The sequence below is a fragment of the Scyliorhinus torazame genome, chromosome 27, assembly GCF_047496885.1.
Source record: "Scyliorhinus torazame isolate Kashiwa2021f chromosome 27, sScyTor2.1, whole genome shotgun sequence".
In the NCBI taxonomy this organism is placed as follows: domain Eukaryota; kingdom Metazoa; phylum Chordata; class Chondrichthyes; order Carcharhiniformes; family Scyliorhinidae; genus Scyliorhinus; species Scyliorhinus torazame.
Window position 1 is genome coordinate 25,013,162 of NC_092733.1, and position 24,123 is coordinate 25,037,284.

At 52.4% G+C, this 24,123-nt stretch overlaps 1 protein-coding gene across 3 annotated transcripts in view; it reads left to right on the top strand.

Annotated features, from left to right (window-relative positions):
* LOC140403316 (adhesion G protein-coupled receptor E3-like) overlaps window positions 1-24,123 on the top strand; it is an 81,049-nt gene that overhangs the window by 34,107 nt on the left and 22,819 nt on the right. For all 3 annotated transcript variants that reach the window (XM_072491160.1, XM_072491161.1, XM_072491162.1), the window contains 4 exons: window positions 290-388; window positions 1,810-1,987; window positions 10,805-10,921; window positions 12,987-13,186. In XM_072491160.1, coding sequence (XP_072347261.1) covers window positions 290-388; window positions 1,810-1,987; window positions 10,805-10,921; window positions 12,987-13,186 — 594 coding nt within the window. The remainder of the gene's footprint in view (window positions 1-289; window positions 389-1,809; window positions 1,988-10,804; window positions 10,922-12,986; window positions 13,187-24,123) is intronic.

Sequence of the window (24,123 nt, forward strand, 5' to 3'; positions counted from 1 at the left end):
CCTGAGGTGATTGATAATCTGACATGATTGACAATCTGGAAAGGGGCCCCTCTCGTCCTCTGCTGCAGTATCGATGAAATGCTCTCCTGTCCCCCATCAATTGTCCCAATCGTTGGATGGAAGAGGTGGTAGGGCATGGGGGAGGTGTGATTGCTGCCGATCAATATTGTGCTGATATGTGGTCCGCCCCCATTGCCATACGCGTTTTTGTGGTGTTCAATAAACTGGCCATTGTGTGTGCCCTGCTGTAATTCCTTAAGTCGCTCGATGTTTTGTGTTAAACAAATAGAAATCACGCTCTGATTCCACGTTCTGTCGCTTCATGAATTTCACCACTGAGCTTGACAGGGAGATGTGCAACGGCTCTGGTGCTGCTTTTCCTGCCAAGGTGAGTCCCTGAATCGTTCAACCGTGCTGAATTCTCAAAGGAAAGGTCTGCGTCTAATAATGAGGAACATGGTGCCAACTAATTGAAAGGAAGCCATGTTGATGTTGCTGAGCTCGGTGGCTGATGGAGCCCAAAGGAAGTCAGGAGACCATCAAAATGGCGGTGGCTCTCCTCGATGCCAGCGAGGGTTCTATGTTAGTGGAGAACCCCACGTTCCTCTCTTCCTGGTCTCTTTCCCACCCCTGAATCGCTTTGCCCCACCATTGGCGGCTGTACTCTGGAATTCCCTTTCCAAACCACTCCATCTCCATTGGGGGGGGGGGAGGCGGTGGCACAATGGTATTGTTACTGGACGAGTAAACCCTGGGTAATGCTCTGGGGAACCTGGGTTCGAATCCCCCCCCCCCCCCCCCCCCCCCCCCCCCCCCCCCCGCCATGGTGAAATTTGAATTCCATAATGGAATTAAAAGTCTAATGATGGCCCCATGAAACCGATTGTTATAAAAACACATCTGGTTCACTGATGTCCTTCAGGGAAGGAAATCTGCCATCCTTACCTGGTCTGGCCTACATGTGACACCAGACCCACAGCAATGTGGTTGACTCTCAATTGAAATTAGGGATAGGGATGGGCAATAAATGCCGGCTTGCTGCGACTTACTGACAACACTCCTGCAAAGCAGCTTTTGGGATGTTGGGATGTCTTAGCAGGTCACGGGTTGAACCATAGAAAGGTTACGGCGCTGAAAGGGACCGTTCGGTCCATCGTCTTTGCTCCAGCCACAAAAAGGAGAAAACAAAGAAGCCAGCCGCTCATTTTGATCCCACTTTCCAGCACCTGGTCCCGAGCCTTGCAGGTCCAGGTACCCCTTAACCGGGTTGAGCGTTTCAGCCGAAACCACCAGTGAAGGCGGCGAATTCCAGATGCCCTCCGGGCGAATAGTTTTTCCTCAAGTCCCCTCTAATCCTTTTATCAATCACCTTAAATTCATGCCGCCTGGTAATCCACCCCTCAGCTAGGGGGTAGACAATTCTCTCCGGCCTACTCTAACTAGGCCCCTCAAAATGTGGTGTACCTCAATTAGAGTCACCCCCCATCCTCCTCCCACCCTGAGGAAAGCAACCCTAGCCCAATCCAGTCACCCTGAACCTGACCTGTTCACATCTCTTTCTATTCGGCACGCCATTTGGCAAAGTTTTCTTTCCAGCTGTGTCCTGAAGCAAGGAAACAAAACTGCGGCACTCATAGAGCGATCGACGCACTGGTTGACGTCAGGCCTTTACCTGAGTGACATTTACCCGCACGACCGTTAAACATTGTTCAGGAGAAAGAATGAATCCGTCACTCCCTCCTTTCGCGAGTTATATAAAGAATTAATTTCCGCTGGCGGTCCAAACTAACGCGCTTCTTTACTTTATAGAAGATCATTGAGTTAGCGGCACGCCTGCTCAGCGATGTAACAGTTTGGGAAAGTGTAAAGGACTCCGAGAGACAGAGAGCAGCCAGCCGGTTCTTGGAAACGATGGAAAGTGCTGTCATAGCCATTGCTCTGGGTTTACAGAAGGACGGAGAAACAAACTGGACACACCCCACCTTAGGTAAAGCTCCGCATTTGCCAAAACAGAGAACACTCCAAATGCAACACACCCGATAGAGGAGAACGTCAAACCAGGTTCTCCCATTGTTGATCCACCCCACTACCACCCCCCCCCCCCCCCCCCCCCGCCCCGCCCCTACCATTTCTATCATCTACGTAAGAAATAGGAGCAGGATTAGGCTCTTCGGCCCCTCACGCCTCTCTCGATATGAACAATTCCACCCTGGTTTGTGATCACCAGAAATCAGCCCCTCCTGTTCCTGTTGAGCTCAAAATACATTGGGCTGGATTCTCCGCGCGCGGGATGCTCCGTTTTGCTGGCAGCCCGGGGGTTTCCCGACGGCGTGGGGCTGCCCCACAATGGGAAACAGCCGGCGAAACGAAGCATCCCGCGTGATGAACCAGAAATCTGGCGCAGCGGGACGGAAGAATCCAGCCCATTGTCCCCGAGTCATCGGCAATTGGCGTCTCCTGTTCCTGGCTTAGCCCCAAATAAGTTGTCCGCCTGTCTCATCGAGGTTTACACCCTGGGAACAGGCCCTTCGGCCCAACTCTCACCTTCAACCTATTCCTCTAATTTTAAACTCTCCTACCTTTAGAAAAAACCTTATCTATGCCCCTGATTATTTTATAGACCTCTATAAGTTCACCCCTAAGCCTCCTACGCTCCAGGGAAAAAAGCTCCAGTCTATCCAGCCTATCTATCATTGATGAGATGAACTCCAACAACATAAGAAGCTCAACACCATCTAGGACAAAGCAGCCAGACTGATTGTTCCCCCTTTCACAAACGTTCAAACCCTTCACCACACCACCGACAAACAGTGTCAGCCGTGTGTACAAGGTGCACTGCAGTAACTCATCAAGGTTCCTTAGACAGCACCTTCCAAACCCACAACCATTAATAATAATTACCTATTAGTGTCACAGGTAGGCTTACATTAACACTGCAATGAAGTTACTGTGAAAATCCCACCATCTAGAAGGACAAGAGCAGCAGATACTTGGGAGCCCTATCACCTAGAGGTTCCTCTCCAAGTTACTCATCACCCTGTCTGTACCATCAACGTATTCAAATCAAGGGGTGGGATTCTCCGTCCGTTTACAGTAACGGGATTCGCCGGTTCCGTTGCAGTGAACGGGAGGTTCTCCATCCTCACCAGCACGGTAGCACAGTGGTTAGCACAGTTGCTTCACAGCTCCAGGGTCCCAGGTTTGATTCCCCGCTGGGTCACTGTCTGTGCGGAGTCTGCACGTTCTCCCCGTGTCTGCGTGGGTTTCCTCCGGGTGCTCCGGTTTCCTCCCACAGTCCAAAGATGTGCGGGTTAGGTGGATTGGCCACGCTAAATTGCCCCTTAGTGTCCAAAAGGGTTGGGTGGGGTTACTGGGATGTGGAGATGGGTTGGAGATGTGGGCTTGGGAGAGGTGCTCTTTCCAAGGGCTGGTGCAGACTCGATGGGCCGGGTGGTCTCCTTCTGCACTGTGGATTCTATGGTAGTGGGAGGGACTATAACGGAAGATCCTGGCCCATGGTTTTCAATTCTGTCTCCTGCATTCATGCTCATTTTCTCCTACCTGCTGTGTTGCTGAACGAGGGAGACAAATTTAACATAATTGTCAAAGAGATTTAAGAGACGGGCAGCACGTTAGCATTGTGGATAGCACAATTGCTTCACAACTCCAGGGTCCCAGGTTCGATTCCGGCTTGGGTCACTGTCTGTGCGGAGTCTGCACATCCTCCCCGTGTGTGCGTGGGTTTCCTCCAGGTGCTCCGGTTTCCTCCCACAGTCCAAAGATGTGCAGGTTAGGTGGATTGGCCATGATAAATTGCCCTTAGTGTCCAAAATGGCCCTTAGTGTTGGGTGGGGTTACTGGGTTATGGGGATAGGGTGGAGGTGTTGACCTTGGGTAGGGTGCTCTTTCGAAGAGCCGGTGCAGACTCGATGGGCCGAGTGGCCTCCTTCTGCACTGTGGATTCTATGATAATCTATGACGATAGAGTTTTTCTTGCGTGCGTTGTGGTGATCTGGAAGGCGGGACTGTATTGGACAGTAACTTCCCAATATGAAACAGATAAGTACTCGATTGGGAGGAAATGGCAGGTCTCTGGGAAAAGAATGGGCTGTTGGGGCTAATAGACTAGCTCTTTCAAAGAGAATTTACGGACACAGTGGGCCGAATGGCCGCCTTCTGATTTTACGATCTTCCGACACGGTGACTGGACAACATGGGGCTCCTCAGCCCTGGAGGTACAGGCATGAAACCCAGGCAGTTTAGGGCAGAGGTCTCCCATTCCCCCGCCGGCGACTTCGATGACGGACTGGGTGTGAGAATTTGCCGTGAGGCCCAGAGATTGGTTTGACACCGGCGTCGATTTCCAACGGGATCGTCCACAAGTGTCCACCATGGCGGATCGGGGAAACTCGCTGGAGGCCAGCCTGAAACTGATTTGCATCCTGGTAACGGTATGCAGAGGAAGGCCCGACCACCCACGCCCGAATCTCCTCGACGCCAGCGGGAAAACATGTCAGCGCAAAACACCTCTGGAAGAACCTGCCGTGCAGACATCCCCTCCAGACCCCCCTGCCCCCACCACGGGACCTAACCCTATTTCTATTTACAGTTGTCCATATCGATTAGGGCCACTATTTCTCCTTCAACATTACCTGCTCATTATCTCATCGCTGTTTGGCGAAGTTGGTCGTGGGTAAGTTTTTCACTGCTGCATTTCCCACATTCCAATACTTCAAAAAAGTGCTCCCTGTGGCTGTGGAGTGTTTTTTTTTTTTGGGGGGGGGGGTGGTGGGGAACGTCCTGAAGCCATTTTAGAAATACAAGTTTGTTTGTTCCTCCATCCCTGGTTTGACTATCATGAGAGTTTGGAAAGGGCCAGTACTATTGCTTCAACAGTGGACAAATGCGGCATCAAAGGGTGAGTACGTCTTAGCCTCGTCTCTTCAAAGATACTCAAAGTAATGGCGGCAAGAATTTTAACCATTAAGTGTGGCTCGGAGAACTCTGTCTGACACACATACTTGACCCAGAAAGGCCAAACTTGAACAATGCTGTCAGATCTGCAACCAATACTACAATCCCATTGAACTATTGCCTCACAGTTTCCCATCTCTCCCGTCGCTCTTTTCAACCTCAGCGATCTCCTGTCTTTCATTTCCAGGTCTGAATAATGGACGACATAATGAAGTGAAGTACACAATAAAACCTACCGGACCAGCCTTGTAGATTCTGTAGCTACACGGGCAGTTCGGTCGTTCCCAATTCTGTGACTGTGGCTCACCCGCTCACCTCCCGGCTCCCCAAGGCCTGTCCATTGCCTCCAACAGTGATGGACAACCCAGGCCGGTGAGTGGGCCGCATGAGGAGGCCTCCTCCATCTCAGTTGGCCGCGGGATTGAAATCAAGCTTGTTCGCTAACCATCGCCCCATGAATAAGATTAAATTCATTTACTACACGCCGAATATTTTGTAACGAGCTAGAGATAATGCTTAATTATTTATAGGACGTTGTCACTGAAAGCCACGCCCACCCCAGCCTTTCCACCTGAACCCGCCCCCCCCACGCCCGTCACCGAAGACTCCTCCCTGAGACCCCCAATCCCACCCACTGAATGGGCAATGCCCGCAGAAAACTTCAGAGCATGACCGTTTCCGATGGCACTGCCAGCAATGGAGAGCAAGCAGCCTCTGATGTGACCTGGTTCAGAGAAGATTCACCAGGTTGATTCCAGGGATGAAGGACTTGCCTTGCAAAGAGAAATTGAGCAGTTTGGGCCGATAATTGCTGGAGTTTCGAAGAATTAAAGGAGATCTAATTGGGACATACGAATGCTAAAGGGGATTGACCGGGTAGACGGAGAGCGGAAATTTCCCCTCGGTGGGCATTCCAGAACGAGAGGCCCTAATTTTAGGCTGACGGATGGCAGATTGAAAACTGAAATAAGGAGGAATTACTTCACTCAGAAGAGTTGTGAATCTGTGGAATTCTCTGGAACACTGAACAAATTTAAGGAGATGGGTAGGTTTTTAATTATTTGCTGGGTTACGGGGAGCGGGCAGGAGGGTGGAGATGAGACCGAGAGGAGATCAGCCATGATCGCATTGAATGGCGGAGCAGATTTGAGAGGCTGAATTGCCGACTCCCGCTCTTGGTTCTTATGTTCGTGTGAACTATATTCAACGCCATAGCATTGGCTGACACCTTCAGGGCATAATTAGCAGGCGAGCCCCACGGATTTGCAACCATTTTGCAACCATCATCAGAAGCCCTGGGCGGGATTCGCAGGCGTTTTACGACTCCAAAACCGTCGCTGAACCCTCACCGGTTCTGGGAGCGGCGAGGTGTTAGCAGTGTTGCTGGGTGAAACTCCGGAAATGGCCGGGTCCCTGCACACGGCGTCGACATGCAGCGGTTGCGCCGTGCGACATGGCGCCGGCCGTGCGCGGATCCGACCCGCCAAGTGCGACCCCACAGGCCACCCCCTGGCAACCCCCCACCAGTCTCCCCAGCCCTCGTGGAAGCTACCCCCGGCAGCGGAGAATCCCTCCCCACGTATTCAACAGATAGGTAATTGTGTGGATTTTAATGGTATCAAAGGGTATGGAGGCAAAGTGGGACTATGGCATTCACACTGAGGATCAGCCACAATTATATTGAATGACGGAGCAGGCTCAAAGGACTGAAAGGCCCATCCTGCTTCTTGTTTCAATGCTTTGTTTTCTATCGGCCGTTCCTTCAGCGTCGCTGGGTCAAAATCCTGGATCTCCCTCCCTAACAGCACAATGGGTGTACCTACACCACCGGGACTGCGGTGGACCAAGACGATGGCGGCCCACCACCACCTTCCCAAAGCAAATTGGGCCTTGCCAGTGACACCCACAATGGGTGAATGGATTAAAAGGAAAATCCACATTCTGTCAGCCCAAGTAAAGAGATTCCAAGTTCGTGAAAATTGACCCAAGCCCCAGTTTGTCCTTCATGTTAAGTTCCTCCATTATCAATTTTGCCATGTTAGACTGGCCACTGCTTTAGTGCCTTACACCAACGTGCAACAATCGTGTAAATTATTGACAGCAAAATGGTTGCAAATCTGTGCGGCTCGCCCTGGTAATTATGCCCAGAAGGTGCCAACCAATGCTCTGGCATTGACCCCACTTAAGCTTTCTTTTTCAAGATTTGTCGTGCCACTGTCCCCTTAGCCCTCCATAAATCTAATCCCTGCCCCCCCCCTCAGAGTGGGGACGAGATGCCCTCCTCACAGGTCTCCCTCCCACCCTGTGCCCGCCTTCACTGCTTCCCGCCGCGAAGAGTTAATGCCATTTCTTGTGGAGATTGCCATTTTCAGAGGGAACATCCTTGGCGCCGCCCCCACCCCTGCCGCTAAGTGAAGCCCGTTTGCACCATTTGGAAGCTGACACAGGATTACAGCACAGAAGAAGGTCAGTCAGTCCCCACCCGCCCATACTGCACTCGACACACTGCCATCATCTAAATCTGCTGTTGCAACTTTTCCTTTCTCCCTGGTAAGCTGGGCTTGCTTCCTCGTTCATTAACACCATTCGCTTCAACAACTCCCTGTGGTAGCAAGCTCCACGTTATCACCACACTCTGGGTAAAGAAGTTCCTTCTGAATTTCCTGTCAGGTTGCCCCACAAGAGGAAACATTCTCTCCGTGTCCACCCCTTCAAAACCTATCAAAACTTTAAAGTTCTCCATTGTGTCACTGCTTGGTCCTCCGTTTCATGCGAGAAAAGATCCATCCTATCAGTCCTCTCCTGCTATGAAAACCCTCCCATGCCTGGTTCCCCCCCTTGTAAATCTTCTCTGCGTCCTCTCCCTGTGCCTCTAAATCCTCTTTATAATTTGGCAATGAGAACTGAACGCAAAGTAGAACATAGAACATACAGTGCAGAAGAAGGCCATTCGGCCCACTTAAGCCCTCACTTCCACCCTATCCCTCTAACCAACCCCTCCAAACCTTTTTGGACACTAAGGGCAACTTAGTGTGGCCAATCCACGTAGCTTGCACGTCTTTGGATTGTGGGAGGAAACCGGAGGAAACCCACGCAGACACGGGGAGACCGTGCAGACTCCGCACAGACTGTGACCCCGTGGGGAATTGAACCTGGGACCCTGGTGCAGTGAATCCACAGTGCTAACCACTATGCTACCATGCAGAATGCTTTGAGTGTGGTCCAACCAATGCTCGACACAACTTCCATAGAAACATAGACAATAGAAGCAGGAGGAGGCCATTCGGCCCTTCGAGCCTGCTCCACCATTCATTGTGATCATGGCTGATCATCAAGTTCAAGACCCCGATCCCACCTTCCCCCCATTTCCCTTGATCCCTTTAACCCCAAGAGCTATATCTAAATCCTTCTTGAAATACACAACATTTTGGCCTCAAGTACTTTCTGTGGTAGCAAATTCCACCGATTCACCACTCTCTGGGTGAAGAAATTTCTCCTCACCTCAGTCCTAAAAGGTTACCCCTTATCCTCAAACTATGAGCCCGAGTTCTGGACTCCCCCCACCATCGGGAACATTCTTTCTGAATCGACCCTGTCTAACCCTGTTAGAATGTTGTAAGTTTCTATGAGATCCCCTCACACTCTTCGAAACCCCAATGAAAATAATCCTAACCGATTTAGTCTCTCCTCATACGTCAGTCCCGCCGTCCCAGGAATCAGCCTGGTAAACCTTTGCTGCACTCGCTCCATACCAAGGACATCCTCCTTTGATCGCACGAGCATGCCAATTAGGCATAGGAGTAGGCTATTCGGCCCCTCGAGCCTGCTGATTGAAAAGCTCCTGGCTAATCTGAATGTAACTTCAATCCCACATTCCTGCTATCCCCAGTAACCTTTCACCCCCTCATTAATCAAGGATTTATCCAACTCTGCCTTAAAGATATTCTGAGACCCTGCTCTCACTGCCTTTTGAGGAAGAGAGTTCCAGACACTCATGCCCCTCTGAGAGAGAAAAATTCTCCTCCTCTCCCTCAAGGCGGCACCTTGGGTCGGGCATATTCCATGGAATTCAAACCGGAAAAATGTACGATCGAAGGAGAGAAAGAAGTTACCATCTTCGCAGCCTCAGGATGTTCCCAGGGTGTTTCCAGCCGTCGAAGTGCCTCACCTGTGCACCGTGGGAAACGTGGCAGCCAGTTTGAGCACAGCAAGCTCCCACAAACAGCAATGTAATATTGACCAGAGAATCTGGCCGGAACTCTCTGGCCGTTTGCTGGTGCTGGGGTCCTCCGCTGCAGCCGGCAGTGCACTCTCCTCCCACCCGCGGGTCTCTCTGTGGCATGGGGCGGCTTCAATGGGAAATCCGCATTGACAGTAGCACGAGCAGACAATCCCGCCACCAAAAACACTCAGCTGGGAGGTCGGAGAATCTCACCCTCTGTTTTCGGTACGGTCCCGGAGCATCGGTCCACAAAGTTTGTTCGATTGTGTCCAGGGCTTTGGCGAGACTACATCTGGATCTGTGAGCTGTTTTGGTCTCCACATTTAAGGCAGGACAGTGAAAGTTCATGAAGTTAGCCCCTGGGATTTGGGGAGTTGTCCTATGATGAGCAGCTGAGTTAATTGTGTCAACATTGGGCGGGATTCTCCAGTTCCCCCAGTCGTGTATATCTCAGCGACATGCTGTTCGCTGGTGGTGGGATTCTCTACTCCCCACCGCTTGTCAATGGGATTTCCCATTGAAACCACCCCACGCACCGGGAAAGCCGTGGGACGAGGGTGCGCTGCCGGCGGGAAATGTCTTCACTCGAAGAATTGTGAATCTTTGGAATTCTCCACCCCGAGGTTGCTCCATCTTTGATTATATTTCAGTCTGTGATAGACAAATCTTTGGTCACTCGGGGAATTAAGGGATCTGGGGAGTGAGCAGGAAAGTGATCAACCGTGGTGGAATTGAGTGGCGGCGAAGACTCGATAGGCCTGACTGTCCATTTCCGCTCCTATTTCTTGTGTTCTGCAATCTCTGGAATGAAAGCTCGTCGTGACTCCAAGTCAGTCAGAGGCAAGACTGCGACCCCCTCAGTCACACTTGGCACCCCAAAGTCTTACAAGGGCAAGAAGAGGGAACCAGCCATTTGGACAACCAAACGGGAAATAGAACCCAGATCAAGGCGAGGCATTTCAGGAGTTCAAATGTTTTCCGAACTATAATGGAGCCATAGTCAGAGTTCATAGATCATAGATGGGGCTGGTTTAGCTCAGGGCTAAATCACTGGCTTTGAAAGCAGACCAAGGCAGGCCAGCAGCGTGGGTTCAATTCCCGTACCAGCCTCCCCAAACAGGCGGCGGAATGTGGCAACTAGGGGCTTTTCACAGTAACTTCATTTGAAGCCTACTTGTGACAATAAGCAATTTTCTTTTCATTTCATGGAATCCCTGCAGTGCAGATGGAGGCCATTTGGCCCATCAAGTCTGCATCGGCCCACTGAAAGAGCACCCCATCCACGCCTGCTTCCCTGCCCTATCCTGATAACCCCTTCACCTATCCTGCACATCTTTGGACACTAAGGCGCAATTTATCACGGCCAATCCATCGAATCCGCACATCTTTGGACTCTGGGAGGAGACCGGAGCATCCGGAGGAAACCCATGCAGGCCCGGGGAGAAGGTGCAGACTCCACACAGTGCTAACCACTGTGCAGCTCCGTTCAATAGGCCAGCCAGTTAATTCTACTCTTATAGGAGGCACGTTAATCCTGGGGGTACCCTATCTACCAAGAGTATAAGTGACAAATAGGGCATTCAAATCATTTTTGCTTATTCTCACCAGATGTTCAAATAGGTTTCATTAAAAGGGACAACATAGGAAGTGACATGATGACGTTGCAAGCCAAAGGGAACACCTTGAATGTCCACCCCAGCACGGTTATTGGTGATGACGACTCTGGTATGTTTCTACTTTATTTACCTGCAATCGTGAGCAAACAGTTTGCATCACAGAAATAACTTTGGAACTCTTCCAGATGGGGAACGGTTCTGTTAATCTGATGATTTAATACTTTGTGCTCAGTTACTATATAAGGCACCATGTACCCATCAGGGATTGGATAAACACATTGTGGGTTCACATGAGAACATTTAAAAAAAAAAATAATAATAATCTTTATTATTGTCACAAGTAGTAGGCTTACATTAACACCGCAATGAAAATTACTGTGAAAATCCCCTAGTCGTCACACTCCGGCGCCTGTTCGGGCACACAGAGGGAGAATTCAGGATGACCAATTCACCCAACAGCACGTTTTTGGGGACTTGTGGGAGGAAACCGGAGCACCCGGGGGAAACCCACGGGGAGGACGTGTAGACTTCATCCAGACGGTGACCCAAGCTGGAAATTGAACCTTAGATCCAGGAGCTGTGAAGCGACAGTACTAAACATTGTGCTACCGCCTTTTATATTAGGTAGAAAGCTTGAAAGCATCAATGATGTGTGTTCTTCTGGATTAACCGAATGAATACAATCAACAAATTGACTGCTGAATTAAATTATTATCATTTAAAAAAATCTTTATTAGTGTCACAAGTAAGCCTACATTAACACTGCAATGACGTTACTGTGGAAATCCCCTAATCGCCACGCTCTGGCGCCTGTTCGGGTATACTGAGGGAGAATTCAGAATGTCCAATTCACCTAACAAGCACGTCTTTAAAGGCAGCCCCTTAAAGGGTTCTTGCATCAAAGTAAACAGAGTCTCAAAAGGAAGTTGAAAATCTGATTAAAGGGGTCGATGAGGGCAGGAACGGTGGCGCAGTGGGTATCATTGCTGCCTCACGGCGCCGAGAATCCGGGTGTGATCCCGGCCCCGAGTCACTGTCCATGTGGAGGTTGCACATTCTCCCCGTGTCTGCATGGGTCTCACCCCCACAACCCAAAGGAAGTGGATTGGCCACGCTAAAGTGCCCCCGAATTGGAAATAAAATAAAAAGGGGTCGATAAAACATCAGAGTCCCTGTGGTGCCCATTGGGCACGGAATGTCTCGATTTTGCTGGTGGACAACGTGTGCTCCCTTTCCAGGGACACGTCGCTGTAAACCTCATTGCAGAAGGGGGCAGACAGTTGGGATGGATGACCCCCTGGACGTATTAATGGCCAGTTTATCCAGGCCCAGTGGTAGGCCCATGAGGAGATCCTCCTTCTTCTTCCCTCCCCCTTCCATACAGGATGGGAGAGTGTGCTTCTTGCCATTAAACAAATAAACTAAATCGGCAAACTGTAGGGTAAATTAAAAATTCAGTTCCTTAAAGGGACACTGCGTCAAAGTAAACAGAATCTCAAAAGAAACTTAAAACCATGTTTTAACACTGTCTTTTTCCGGCCATGTTCACAGTTGGCTGTCCCTGGAGATGGAATACCATGTACTCCATCTCCAGGGACAGCCAACTGTGAACATGGCCGGAAAAAGACACTTGGGACGAATTATCCCCTTGACCACTCGATGTCTGGACCTATTAATAGTCAGGTCCACGAGGAGGTCCTCCTCCCTCCCCGCACCTATAATGTTGCAAAATTCTGCTTCACTTTAACATCATAGTTCGTGTGGAGATAGTGGGACAGGTAACCCTAAGCTTGGTAGAAGGTGGTGGACTTTAAGGGGCACCGTAGCGGAGGAGAGAGGAGGGGGTGGCGTGCGATGGAGGGAGTCCCAGCATTCGAGGCTCAGGCAGCTGAACGCACGTCCATCAATGATGTTGCGATTAAAGTTAGGGTCAGAATTGGAGGAGTGCAGAGGCCTCGAGGGGTTATAGGGCTGGAGGTGGTTGCAGTGAGAGGGAGGGATTGAAGCCATGCTTGAAAAAGTGAGGGTTTTCAAACAGAGGAGCAGCTAGAACGAATCCAATCCAGGTTAACGGGCACAGCAGTGGAGCTTTGGATTTAGCAAATAGCGCCCGGCATGATTTAGTTTTGCTTGACTGACCTTCTCTTTATCGGTCTCTCCCCTGGGATTGGCAGCGCTACTCGCCTTTATGTCCTACAGTGATTTGGAATCCATCATGAGCGCAAATCTGGAGAAGGACGAAAGCACCGATTTGCAAAAGCCACAGCAGAGCCAGTTTTATTCGAAGGTGGTAACCGTGACCAAAGGAAACAGACGCTCTCACGAACTGAACGGAACTGTCAATATCACGTTCAAGGAAATTCAGGGGAAACAGGTCAGTTGTTCGATATGTTTATATTCTAGCAAATCCGTCACATTTCTGTAAATCATAAACTTGTGCTCTGAATCCGGCGGGTGTTAACGCCACTGGGCTAGCAACCCAGAGGCCCAGGTTAGTGCGCTGGGGCTGCGGGTTCAAATCCCGCCACGGCAGCTGGTGGAACTTAACAAATCTGAGGGCAGCACGGCGGCGCAGTGGGTTAGCACTGCTGCCTCACGGCGCCGAGGTCCCAGGTTCGATCCCGGCTCTGGGTCACTGTCCGTGTGGAGTTTGCACATTCTCCCCGTGTTTGTGTGGGTTTCGCCCCCACAATCCAAAAAGATGTGCAGGGTAGGTGGATTGGCCACGCTAAATTGCCCCTTAATTGGAAAAAAATGAATTGGGTCATCTAAATTTATATTAAAAAAACAATTGATAAAATCTGGAATGTAAAGTCACGGTGGCCACGGGATTGTCACTGATTGTTGTAAAAACCCCTCTGGTTCGCGCATTGGGAAATAAATCTGCCATCCTTACCCAGTCTGGCCTCCACATGGCTCCAGACCCGCCCACCATATGTGGTGAATTCCAGCACTTGGGGCTCAGGCAGCTGGAAGCACGTCCGTCAATGGTGGCACGATCAAAATCAGGGTCAGAATTGGAGGAGTTCAGGGGTCCTCCGCACTCTGAAATGGCCGAGCATGCCTCTCAGGTCAAGGAGGCGAGCATCAAATTCTGGTCTTGCCACCAACGTCACTTTAAGAATTACGAAGAGGGTGGCACAGTGGTTAGCACTGCTGCCTCACAGCTACAGGGTCCCGGGTTCAACTCCGGCCTCGGGTGACTGTCTGTGCGGAGTTTGCACGTTCTCCCCCGTGTCTGCGTGGGTTTCCTCCGGGTGCTCCGGTTTCCTCCCACAGTCCAAAGATGTGCAGGTTAGGTGGATTCGGTGGATTGGCCGTGCTTAATTGGCCCTTAGTGTTCTAAAGGTTAGGTTGGGTTACAGGGATAAGGTGGAGGTGTGCGCTTAAGTAGGAAACTCTTTCCAAGAGCCAGTGCAGGCTCGATGGGCCGAGTGGCCTCCGTCTGCACTTTAATTCGATGATTCTATAAAGAATTTTTGAAAAATCAAGAAAATCTTAGCCCATTGCTGCACTATCGGAACCGCTGCGTTTCAGATAAGGGGCGGGTTTCTCCGATAGGCGACGCCGAAATCGCATTCGGCGATCGGCCGGAGAATCCCCGTTTACGCCGGAATCGGGGGGGGGGGGGGGGGGGGGGCGGGGCGGCATCAATTTTGCGATGCTCCGATATGAGGCTGGTCACAGGGGGGCTGTTTTTGGTAGGCCGCGTGCAGCCGGCGCCATGTTGCATGGCGTGGCCGCCGCAGGCGGGGGCAGGGGCCCAGCCATTCCTTAGCCATATCCACAGGTGACGCCGGGGGCTTCACGCTGTGTGGCTGCTAGCCTGCCACCGGATAGAGGATCGGTGTGGAGGCGCCGCACACTTTCTGGTCGTAAGACCAGACGGATCCTGCGGACGTAGCTGCAGGATCGGAGAATCGAGCCCAAGGTGTTTCTGCAACAACAGTCCAGTCCTATAACTTGTATGACGTGAGGTAAAGGAACCTGCATTTCTCTCTTTAAAAAAAATATTTTTATTCAATTTTAGCAAGTTTTCAACAAAAACCCCCCCCTTACTGAAAAAAAAGCATAACACACACAGATCAACATCGTACACATATATCGGGAATTCCCCCAATGTACAAACCCCCCCCATGAAGCAATAATAAACACATCCCCGGGTTGCTGCTGCTGCTGACCACCTCCTAACATTCCGCGAGATAGTCGAGGAACGGTTGCCACCGCCTGAAGAACCCCTGCACAGACCCTCGCAAGGCAAACTTTACCCTCTCCAATTTAATGAACCCTGCCATGTCGTTGATCCAGGCTTCCACGCTCGGGGGCATCGCATCTTTCCACTGTAGCAGAATCCTCCGCCGGGCTACCAGGGACGCAAAGGCCAGAACACCGGCCTCTTTCGCCTCCTGCACCCCCGGCTCGTCCGATACCCCAAATAGTGCTAACCCCCAGCCCGGCTTGACCCGGGTGTTCACCACCTTAGACACAGTCCTCGCAAAGCCCCTCCAAAACCCATCCAGCGCCGGGCATGCCCAGAACATATGGATGTGGTTTGCTGGGCTCCCCGAGCACCTCACACACCTGTCCTCTACCCCAAAAAACCTACTCAACCTCGCCCCTGTCATATGCGCTCTGTGAAGAACCTTAAATTGTATCAGGCTAAGCCTGGCGCAAGAGGAGGAGGAATTAACCCTACTCGGGGCATCAGCCCACAGACCCTCATCTATCTCCTCCCCAAGCTCCTCCTCCCATTTACCCTTTAGCTCCTCCACCGAGGTCTCCTCCTCTTCCTGCATTTCCTGATAGACCGCCGAGACCTTGCCTTCTCCAACCCACACCCCCGAGAGCACCCTATCTTGAATCTTACGTGCTGGAAGCAGCGGAAATTCCCTCACCTGCTGTCTCACGAATGCCCTCACCTGCATGTACCTGAAGGCGTTTCCGGGGGGCAGCCCAAATTTCTCCTCCAGCGCCCTAAGGCTCGCAAATGTCCCATCTATAAACAGGTCCCCCATTCTTTTAATTCCTGCCCGATGCCAACTCGGAAACCCCCCATCCATTCTCCCCGGGACGAACAGATGGTTCTCTCGGATCGGGGACCAAACTGAGGCCTCTACCTCACCCCTGTGGCGCCTCCACTGCCCCCAAATTTTCAGAGTCGCTGCCACCACCGGACTCGTCGTGTACCTTGTCGGCGGGAGCGGCAGCTGTGCCGTCACCAGCGCTCCCAGACTCGTGCCCACACAGGATGCCATCTCCAGTTTCTTCCACGCCGCCCCCTCCCCCTCTATTATCCACTTACGGATCATCACCACATTGGCAACCAATAGTACCCACATAGATTGGGCAACGCTAGCCCTTCTCTGTCCCTGCTACGCTCCAGAAACACCCTTTTTACCCTCGGGGTCTTATTCGCCCACACGAATCCCATGATGATCCTGCTGACCCGTTTAAAAAAGGCCTTAGGGATCAGGATGGGAAGGCACTGGAACACAAAGAGGGACCTCGGAAGGACCGTCATTTTCACCGACTGCACCCTACCTGCCAACGACATGGCAACTCCTCATCCATCTGCTCCACCAGCTGCTTCAAATTGAGCTTGTGCAGGGCCCCCCAACTCCTAGCCACCTGGATCCCCAGGTACCGAAAGCTCCTTTCCGCCCTCTTCAGCGCAAGCTCGTCTATCTCCCTTCCCTGGTCCCCTGGGTGTATCACAAAGAGCTCACTCTTCCCTATGTTAAGCTTATGTCCGGAAAAGTCCCCGAACTCCCTGAGGATCCGCATAACCTCCGGCATCCCCTCCACTGGGTCTGCAACACACAATAACAGGTCATCGGCATACAGCGACACCCGGTGTTCCTCTCCCCCCCGAACCAGTCACCTCCAGTTCCTGGACTCCCTCAGTGCCATGGCCAAAGGCTCAATTGCCAATGCGAACAACAAGGGGGATAAGGGGCACCCCTACCTCGTCCCCGGTACAGCCAAATGTATTCCGACCTCCGCCGGTTCGTGGCCACACTCGCCACCGGGGCTTCATAAAGTAGCCTAACCCAACTGATGAACCCCTCCCCAAACCCAAACCTCCTCAGCACTTCCCAAAGATACTCCCACTCCACCCTTTCGAAGGCCTTCTCCGCGTCCATCGCCGCCACTATCTCCGCTTCCCCCTCCACTGCAGGCATCATAATTACGTTGCGGAGCCTCCGCACATTGGTGTTCAGCTGCCTTCCCTTAACAAAACCCATCTGGTCCTCGTGAATCACTCCCGGGACACAGTCCTCAATTCTGGTAGCCAGCACCTTCGCCAACAACTTTGCATCGACGTTGAGGACGAGATCGGCCTGTATGACCCACACTCTAAAGGGTCCTTGTCCCGCTTCAGGATCAGCGAGATCAGCGCCCTGGACAGTGTCGGGGGCAGGGCCCACCCCTCCCTCGCCACATTGAAAATCCTCACGAGTAGTGGGCCCAACAGGTCCATGTACTTCCTGTCATGATATTCAAACACACACATCATGATGGACACACCAACAGACCAATCAGAGCACACAACACCACAACCAATCACACACAAGGACACCAACCACATAAAAGCACGAGCACGACACCTAGTGGACAGTAGGTCTGGGGACAAAGACATGGACAAGACCTGTTACAAGATCACAAACAGGGAATCCCCACGTGCAGAGTATCAAGACAAAACTGTACATAGTAAGTTTAAATAAAATAGCGTTGTACCATATACAACCGTGTTGGCTCATCTGTGTGTCAGAACGCCCTACACCACATGGTACAGGAGTGGATCGATACCTGCCAACTAACCTGCCATTCTGGACATGGACCGCACCGACAAACCGCAGCCGTTGCAAGTCGCGGGGAACCTAGGTACCAATTGGAAGCTCTTCAGGCAGCGATTTGACCTGTACATCCGAGCCAACGAAAAACAGAGTGCCTCGGATGAAACGAAGATTGCAATGCTCCTCTTCTACGCAGGTCAGCACGCCCTCGACGTCTTCAACTCACTGGTGTTCGAAGAAGGCGAAAACCAATCCAAATATGACACGGTCATCCTCAAACTGGACCAGCACTTTAAGGTTGAAGTGAATGAAAGTTTTGAAAGATACCTCTTTCAGCAATGCCTGCAAGGTAAGGAGGAGCTTTTTCAACCCTTTTTGACGCACCTCCGAATTCTAGCGCAGTCCTGCGGTTACGGCAGCACCACAGAGTCCATGATCAGGGACCAGATTGTTTTTGGCGTTGCCTCTAGTGGCCTACGCCAGCAGCTTCTTAAAATAAAAAGCCTCACCTTAGCATCTGCGGTGGAAGCCTGTGTCCTCCACGAGAATGCAACCTGCCGTTTTGCCCGATTTCAGGCGTCCGAGTTGGCACGGAGGGGGTCCCCAGCCGTCGAATCGGCAAGCCATGCCGCCCACGACGCCGAACGCATCCAGGCCATCGATTACTTCCCGACCCACGGCCCGGACGACAGCGGCCGCTTCCCGCGCTTTTCGCGGTCTCCCGCGCTGGTGCACGCCAAAAATAACGGCCACATCGAGGGACGCACTGCGCAGGCGCGCTCACCGCAAGATCGCACTGCGCATGCGCAGTGGCGCAACGAACGCCGTGACGTCATGACGTGCGGCAATTGTGGAGCTGTACACTTAAAAGGGCAATGTCCTGCTAAAAACCGACAGTGCCTCAGATGTGGCAAGATGGGCCACTATGCTGCCCACTGTCGTTCGGCTCAACCCATGGATCCTGCACATCCCCGACAATCTCGCAGACAAGTCAGGACCGTCCAGCCCACGCATCAAGACTTCCAGTTAAGTGATGCAGATGACCAGGATGCCTTCCGCGTTTCCGTCATCGATGTCAACAAGGTCAATGCCATCAATCCAGCCAATGAGTGGTGTGCCACCCTGACGGTCAACCGATCGCGCGTCACCTTCCGTCTGGACACCGGCGCATCCGCCAACCTGATTGCATATTCTGCATTCCAGGCCATGAAGGTCAAACCACCCATCACGCCATCCCGGCTCAAGATGGTTGATTATAACGGGAACGTCATCCCGTCCATAGGATCTTGCCAGCTACAGATAACTCACAAGATGCACACGGCCACACTCCCCTTCGAAGTTGTCGGCTCATCAAAAGACTCGTTACTGGGCGCACAGGCGTGTAAGGTCCTTCACCTAGTACAGCGCATTATGTCTCTCTCTCCAGATGAGATATCCGACTTCCCGGATGCTGAGTTCCACGCAAATCTCCATTCCCTCCTTGCTCACAACCAGGAGGTTTTTGAAGGCATGGGGACATTGCCATACACGTACAAGATTCGACTCAAACCGGACGCCATCCCTGTCGTTCACGCACCTCGCAGGGTTCCTGCGCCACTCAAAGACCGCCTCAAGTTGCAGCTGCAGGATCTTCAGGACCAAGGGGTCCTATCCAGGGTCACGGAGCCCACGCCATGGGTCAGCTCCATGGTCTGTGTAAAGAAGCCCTCTGGCGAGCTCTGCATATGTATAGATCCTAAAGATCTGAATAACAACATCATGCGGGAACACTATCCCATCCCGAAACGAGAGGACCTCACCAGCGAGATGGCGCAAGCCAAAATATTTACCAAATTGGATGTGTCCAAAGGATTTTGGCAGATCCAATTGGACCCGGCCAGCCGAAGGCTATGCACGTTCAACACCCCTTTTGGCAGATTCTGCTACAACCGGATGCCATTCGGCATCATTTCAGCATCTGAAGTTTTCCACCGCATTATGGAGCAGATGATGGAAGGCATCGAAGGGGTACGTGTATATGTGGACGATATCATCATTTGGTCCACCACTCCGCAGGAACACATGCATCGTCTACGACGTGTCTTCACCCGCATACGACAAAATGGCCTGCGTCTCAACCGCGCCAAGTGTGCCTTCGGCCAGACGGAGCTGAAATTCCTCGGGGACCACATCTCAAGGTCAGGGGTCCGTCCCGATGCAGACAAAGTTAGCGCCATCACAGCCATGCCACGGCCGGCTGACAAGAAGGCTGTCCTAAGATTCCTGGGCATGGTCAACTTCCTTGGGAAGTTCATTCCCAACCTGGCTTCTCATACACCGAATATGCGCCATCTCGTAAAAAAATCAACAGAATTCCACTGGCAGCAATCGCATCAGCTGGAATGGGAGGAGCTCAAGCACAAACTGGTCACGGCACCAGTGCTGGCGTTCTTTGACACGACTCGCCCTACAAAGATCTCAACAGACGCCAGCCAATCTGGTATTGGAGCGGTACTCCTGCAAAAAGACAGCACGTCATCATGGGCCCCGGTTGCATATGCCTCACGAGTCATGACCCCTACCGAACAGCACTACGCGCAAATAGAAAAAGAATGCCTGGGCTTGTTAACTGGACTGGACAAATTCCACGACTATGTGTTTGGCCTGCCACGATTTACGGTTGAAACTGACCACCGCCCCCTGGTCAACATCATTAACAAAGACCTGAACGACATGACCCCTCGCCTTCAGCGCATCTTACTTAAACTCAGGAGGTATGATTTCGAACTGATCTACACTCCGGGGAAGGATCTCATCGTGGCGGACACGCTCTCCCGAGCAGTGAGCACACCACCAGATGCGGAGGGGTTCGTGCGTCAAATTGAGGCACACGTGACTCTGACAGCAGCAAATCTGCCAGCTGATGATCCAAGCCTGGCCCACATACGTGCAGAGACGGCGACTGACCCCCTTCTGCAGCGAGTGATGCGCCACATGACGGAAGGGTGGCTCAAAGGGCAGTGCCCCCAGTTTTATAATGTGCGAGATGACCTTACCAACATAGACGGGGTCCTTATGAAATTAGACAGGATCGTTATTCCGCACAGCATGTGCCAGATGATTCTTAATCAACTACACGAAGGCCACTTGGGCGTCGAAAAATGCAGACGAAGGGCCCGAGAGGCGGTATATTGGCCGGGTATTAATGAAGACATAGCCAACATGGTGCTCAATTGCACAACCTGTCAGAGGTTTCAGCCGGCGCAACCTCCGGAGACGCTTCTACCACACGAGTTGGTGACGTCCCCCTGGGCGAAGGTGGGTGTTGACCTATTTCACGCGCTCGGCAGAGATCACATCATTATTATAGATTACTTCTCAAACTACCCGGAAGTCATGCCTCTCCATGATCTGACGTCGTCCGCAGTCATTGGGGCCTGCAAGGAAACATTTGCTCGCCATGGCATTCCAAGGACTGTCATGTCAGACAATGGACCCTGCTTCGCCAGCCGTGAATGGTCGTCCTTTGCCGCAGCATATGGTTTCACTCATGTGACATCCAGCCCTCTACATCCACAGTCGAACGGGAAGGCTGAAAAGGGCGTCCACATTGCCAAGCGGCTCCTGTGCAAGGCGGCTGCTGCCGGATCGGACTTTAACCTCGCCTTGCTGGCCTATCGATCAGCCCCGCTAGCCACGGGTCTCTCGCCAGCGCAGCTCCTGATGGGTCGCTCCCTCAGGACGATGGTGCCATCCATCCTGGCACCAACAACAGACCATGAGACGGTTCTACGGAACATGCAACTTCAGCGTGATCGCCAGAAAAGTCAGTACGACACACGAGCGACGGAACTGCCCCCCCCTGTCCTCCGGAGACAAAGTACGCGTCCATCAACCGTATGGTGGCTGGTCAGCACCGGCCGAAGTCCTCCGACATGTGGCTCCCCGCTCGTTCCTGGTTCGCATGCCGGATGGTTCAGTGCGTCGCCGCAATCGGCGCGCCCTTCGCCGACTTCCACGCTCGCAGCCACACAGTACGCACACGCCGGATCCTCAACAGGCTTCCGAGGATGACTTCGTGGAGCTGCCGCAGATCACGCCCTCTCCATCGCCACCCATGGCCAGGCTTGCACATCAGCCGGTGGTTCTTGACCCACCCTTGAGGCGGTCAACCCGAACTCGTCGCAAGCCCATTAGACTGGACCTATAACACCGTTCATATGTCTAACAAGTCACACAATTTTATATGATAACCTGTTGTTGTTTATCGTTCCAGATATCGTCTGACTGGACAACTGTTCAAGTTTTTTTTCTCGTTCGCATTCATGTTCTGTTATGGTACAACCTTGCTCATGTGACGCACCCGACATCGCCCCATGTAAATAGTTACGTCATATGCACATGCTGTACACAACACACACACGCTCTTAGATGCACTCACGACGCGATCATATTTATTACCACGTAGGCACATATCTTTGTAAAAAGGGGGGATGTCATGATATTCAAACACACACATCATGATGGACACACCAACAGACAAATCAGAGCACACAACACCACAACCAATCACACACAAGGACACCAACCACATAAAAGCACGAGCACGACACCTAGTGGACAGTAGGTCTGGGGACAAAGACACGGACAAGACCTGTTACAAGATCACAAACAGGGAATCCCCACGTGCAGAGTATCAAGACAAAACTGTACATAGTAAGCTTAAATAAAATAGCGTTGTACCATATACAACCGTGTTGGCTCATCTGTGTGTCAGAACGCCCAACACCACACTTCCGATAGAATTCCACCGAGAACCCATCTGGCCCCAGGGCCTTCCCTGCCTGCATTCTCCCCAACCCCTTAACCAGCTCCTCCAGCCCAATCGGTGCCCCTAGCCCACCCATCTGCTCCTCCTCCACCCTCGGGAACCTCAGCCGATCCAAAATTCGGCGCATCCCCCCTCCCCCGTCGGGGGCTCAGACCTATACAGCTCCTCATAAAAGTCCCTGAATACCCCATTTATTCCCACCGCACTCTGCACCGTGTTCCCCCCTCTATCCCTAACTCCCCAATCTCCCTCGCTGCCTCCCGCTTCCGAAGCTGATGTGCCAACATCCGGCTCGCCTTCTCCCCATATTCGCACACCGCCCCTTGCGCTTTCCTCCACTGCACCTCTGCCTTCCTGGTAGTCAATAGGTCGAATTCGGCCTGGAGGCTTCGTCGCTCCTTGAGTAATCCCTTCTCGGGAACCTCTGCATACCTCCTATCCACTCTTAATATCTCCCCCACCAATCTCTCCCTCTCTCTCCTCTCCTTCCTCTCCTTATGGGCTCTAGTGGAGATTAGATCTCCCCTGACCACTGCATTCAGCGCCTCCTAGACCACCCCCACCTGCCCCTCCCATTGTCGTTAGCCTCTAAATATCTTTCAATGCACCCCCGGATCCACCCTCTCACCTCCTCATCCGCCAACAGTCCCACATCGAGGCGCCACAGCGGGCGCTGGTCCCTCTCCTCCCCCAACTCCAGCTCCACCCAATGCTCGGGATTAGTGCCCTACTCATAATGAAGAAATCTATCTGGGAGTAGGCTTTATGGGCGTGGGAAAAAAAGGAAAATTCCCTGGCATCCGGGCTGGCAAACCTCCATGGGTCCACTCCTCCCATCTGGTCCATAAACCCCCTAAGCACCTTGGCCGCCGCCGGCCTCTTACCCGTCCTGGACCTAGAGCAGTCCAATGCTGGGTCCAACAACATGTTGAAGTCACCCCCCCCATTATCAAGCTCCCTGTCTCCAGGTCCGGAATCCGACCCAACATGTGCCTCATGAATCCGGCATTGTCCCAATTCGGGGCGTATACATTCACTAGTACCACCCGCACCCCCTGCAACTTACCGCTCACCATCACGTACCGACCTCCATTATCTGCCACGATGTTCAGCGCCTCAAATGACACCCGCTTCCCCACCAAGACCGCCACCCCTCGATTCTTCGCGTCCAACCCCGAGTGGAAAACCTGCCCTACCCACCCCTTTCTCAGCCTAACCTGATCTGTCACCTTCAAATGCGTCTCCTGGAGCATAACCTCATCTGCCTTCAGTCCCTTCAGGTGCACGAACACACGGGCCCTCTTGACTGGCCCGTTCAGGCCTCTCACATTCCAAGTTATCAGCCAGATCAGGGGACTTCCCGCCCCCCCTGCTGACTAGCCATCTCCCTTTCTAGGCCAGCCACATGCCCGCGCCTCCTGCACCCTCCATTGCCCCAGGTGGCGGACCCCCGCTCCGACTCTCTCTCCGAACTCCAGCTCCCCTTTGGCCAATGCAGCAGCAACCCAGTCCCCCCCCCAGCTAGGTCTCCCTCTAGCTGTATTGCTCCCCCCATAGCACTCCCGTAAGTCAGCTGACTCCTGCTGACCCCGGCCTCTCTCGCCACTCCGTCGACCACCCAGTGTGAGACTCTCTCCTCCCCCTCCTGGCAGTCAGCGTGCTCTCCTCTCCAACACCGCCCTTCCCCCGGCTCCTGCACCCATC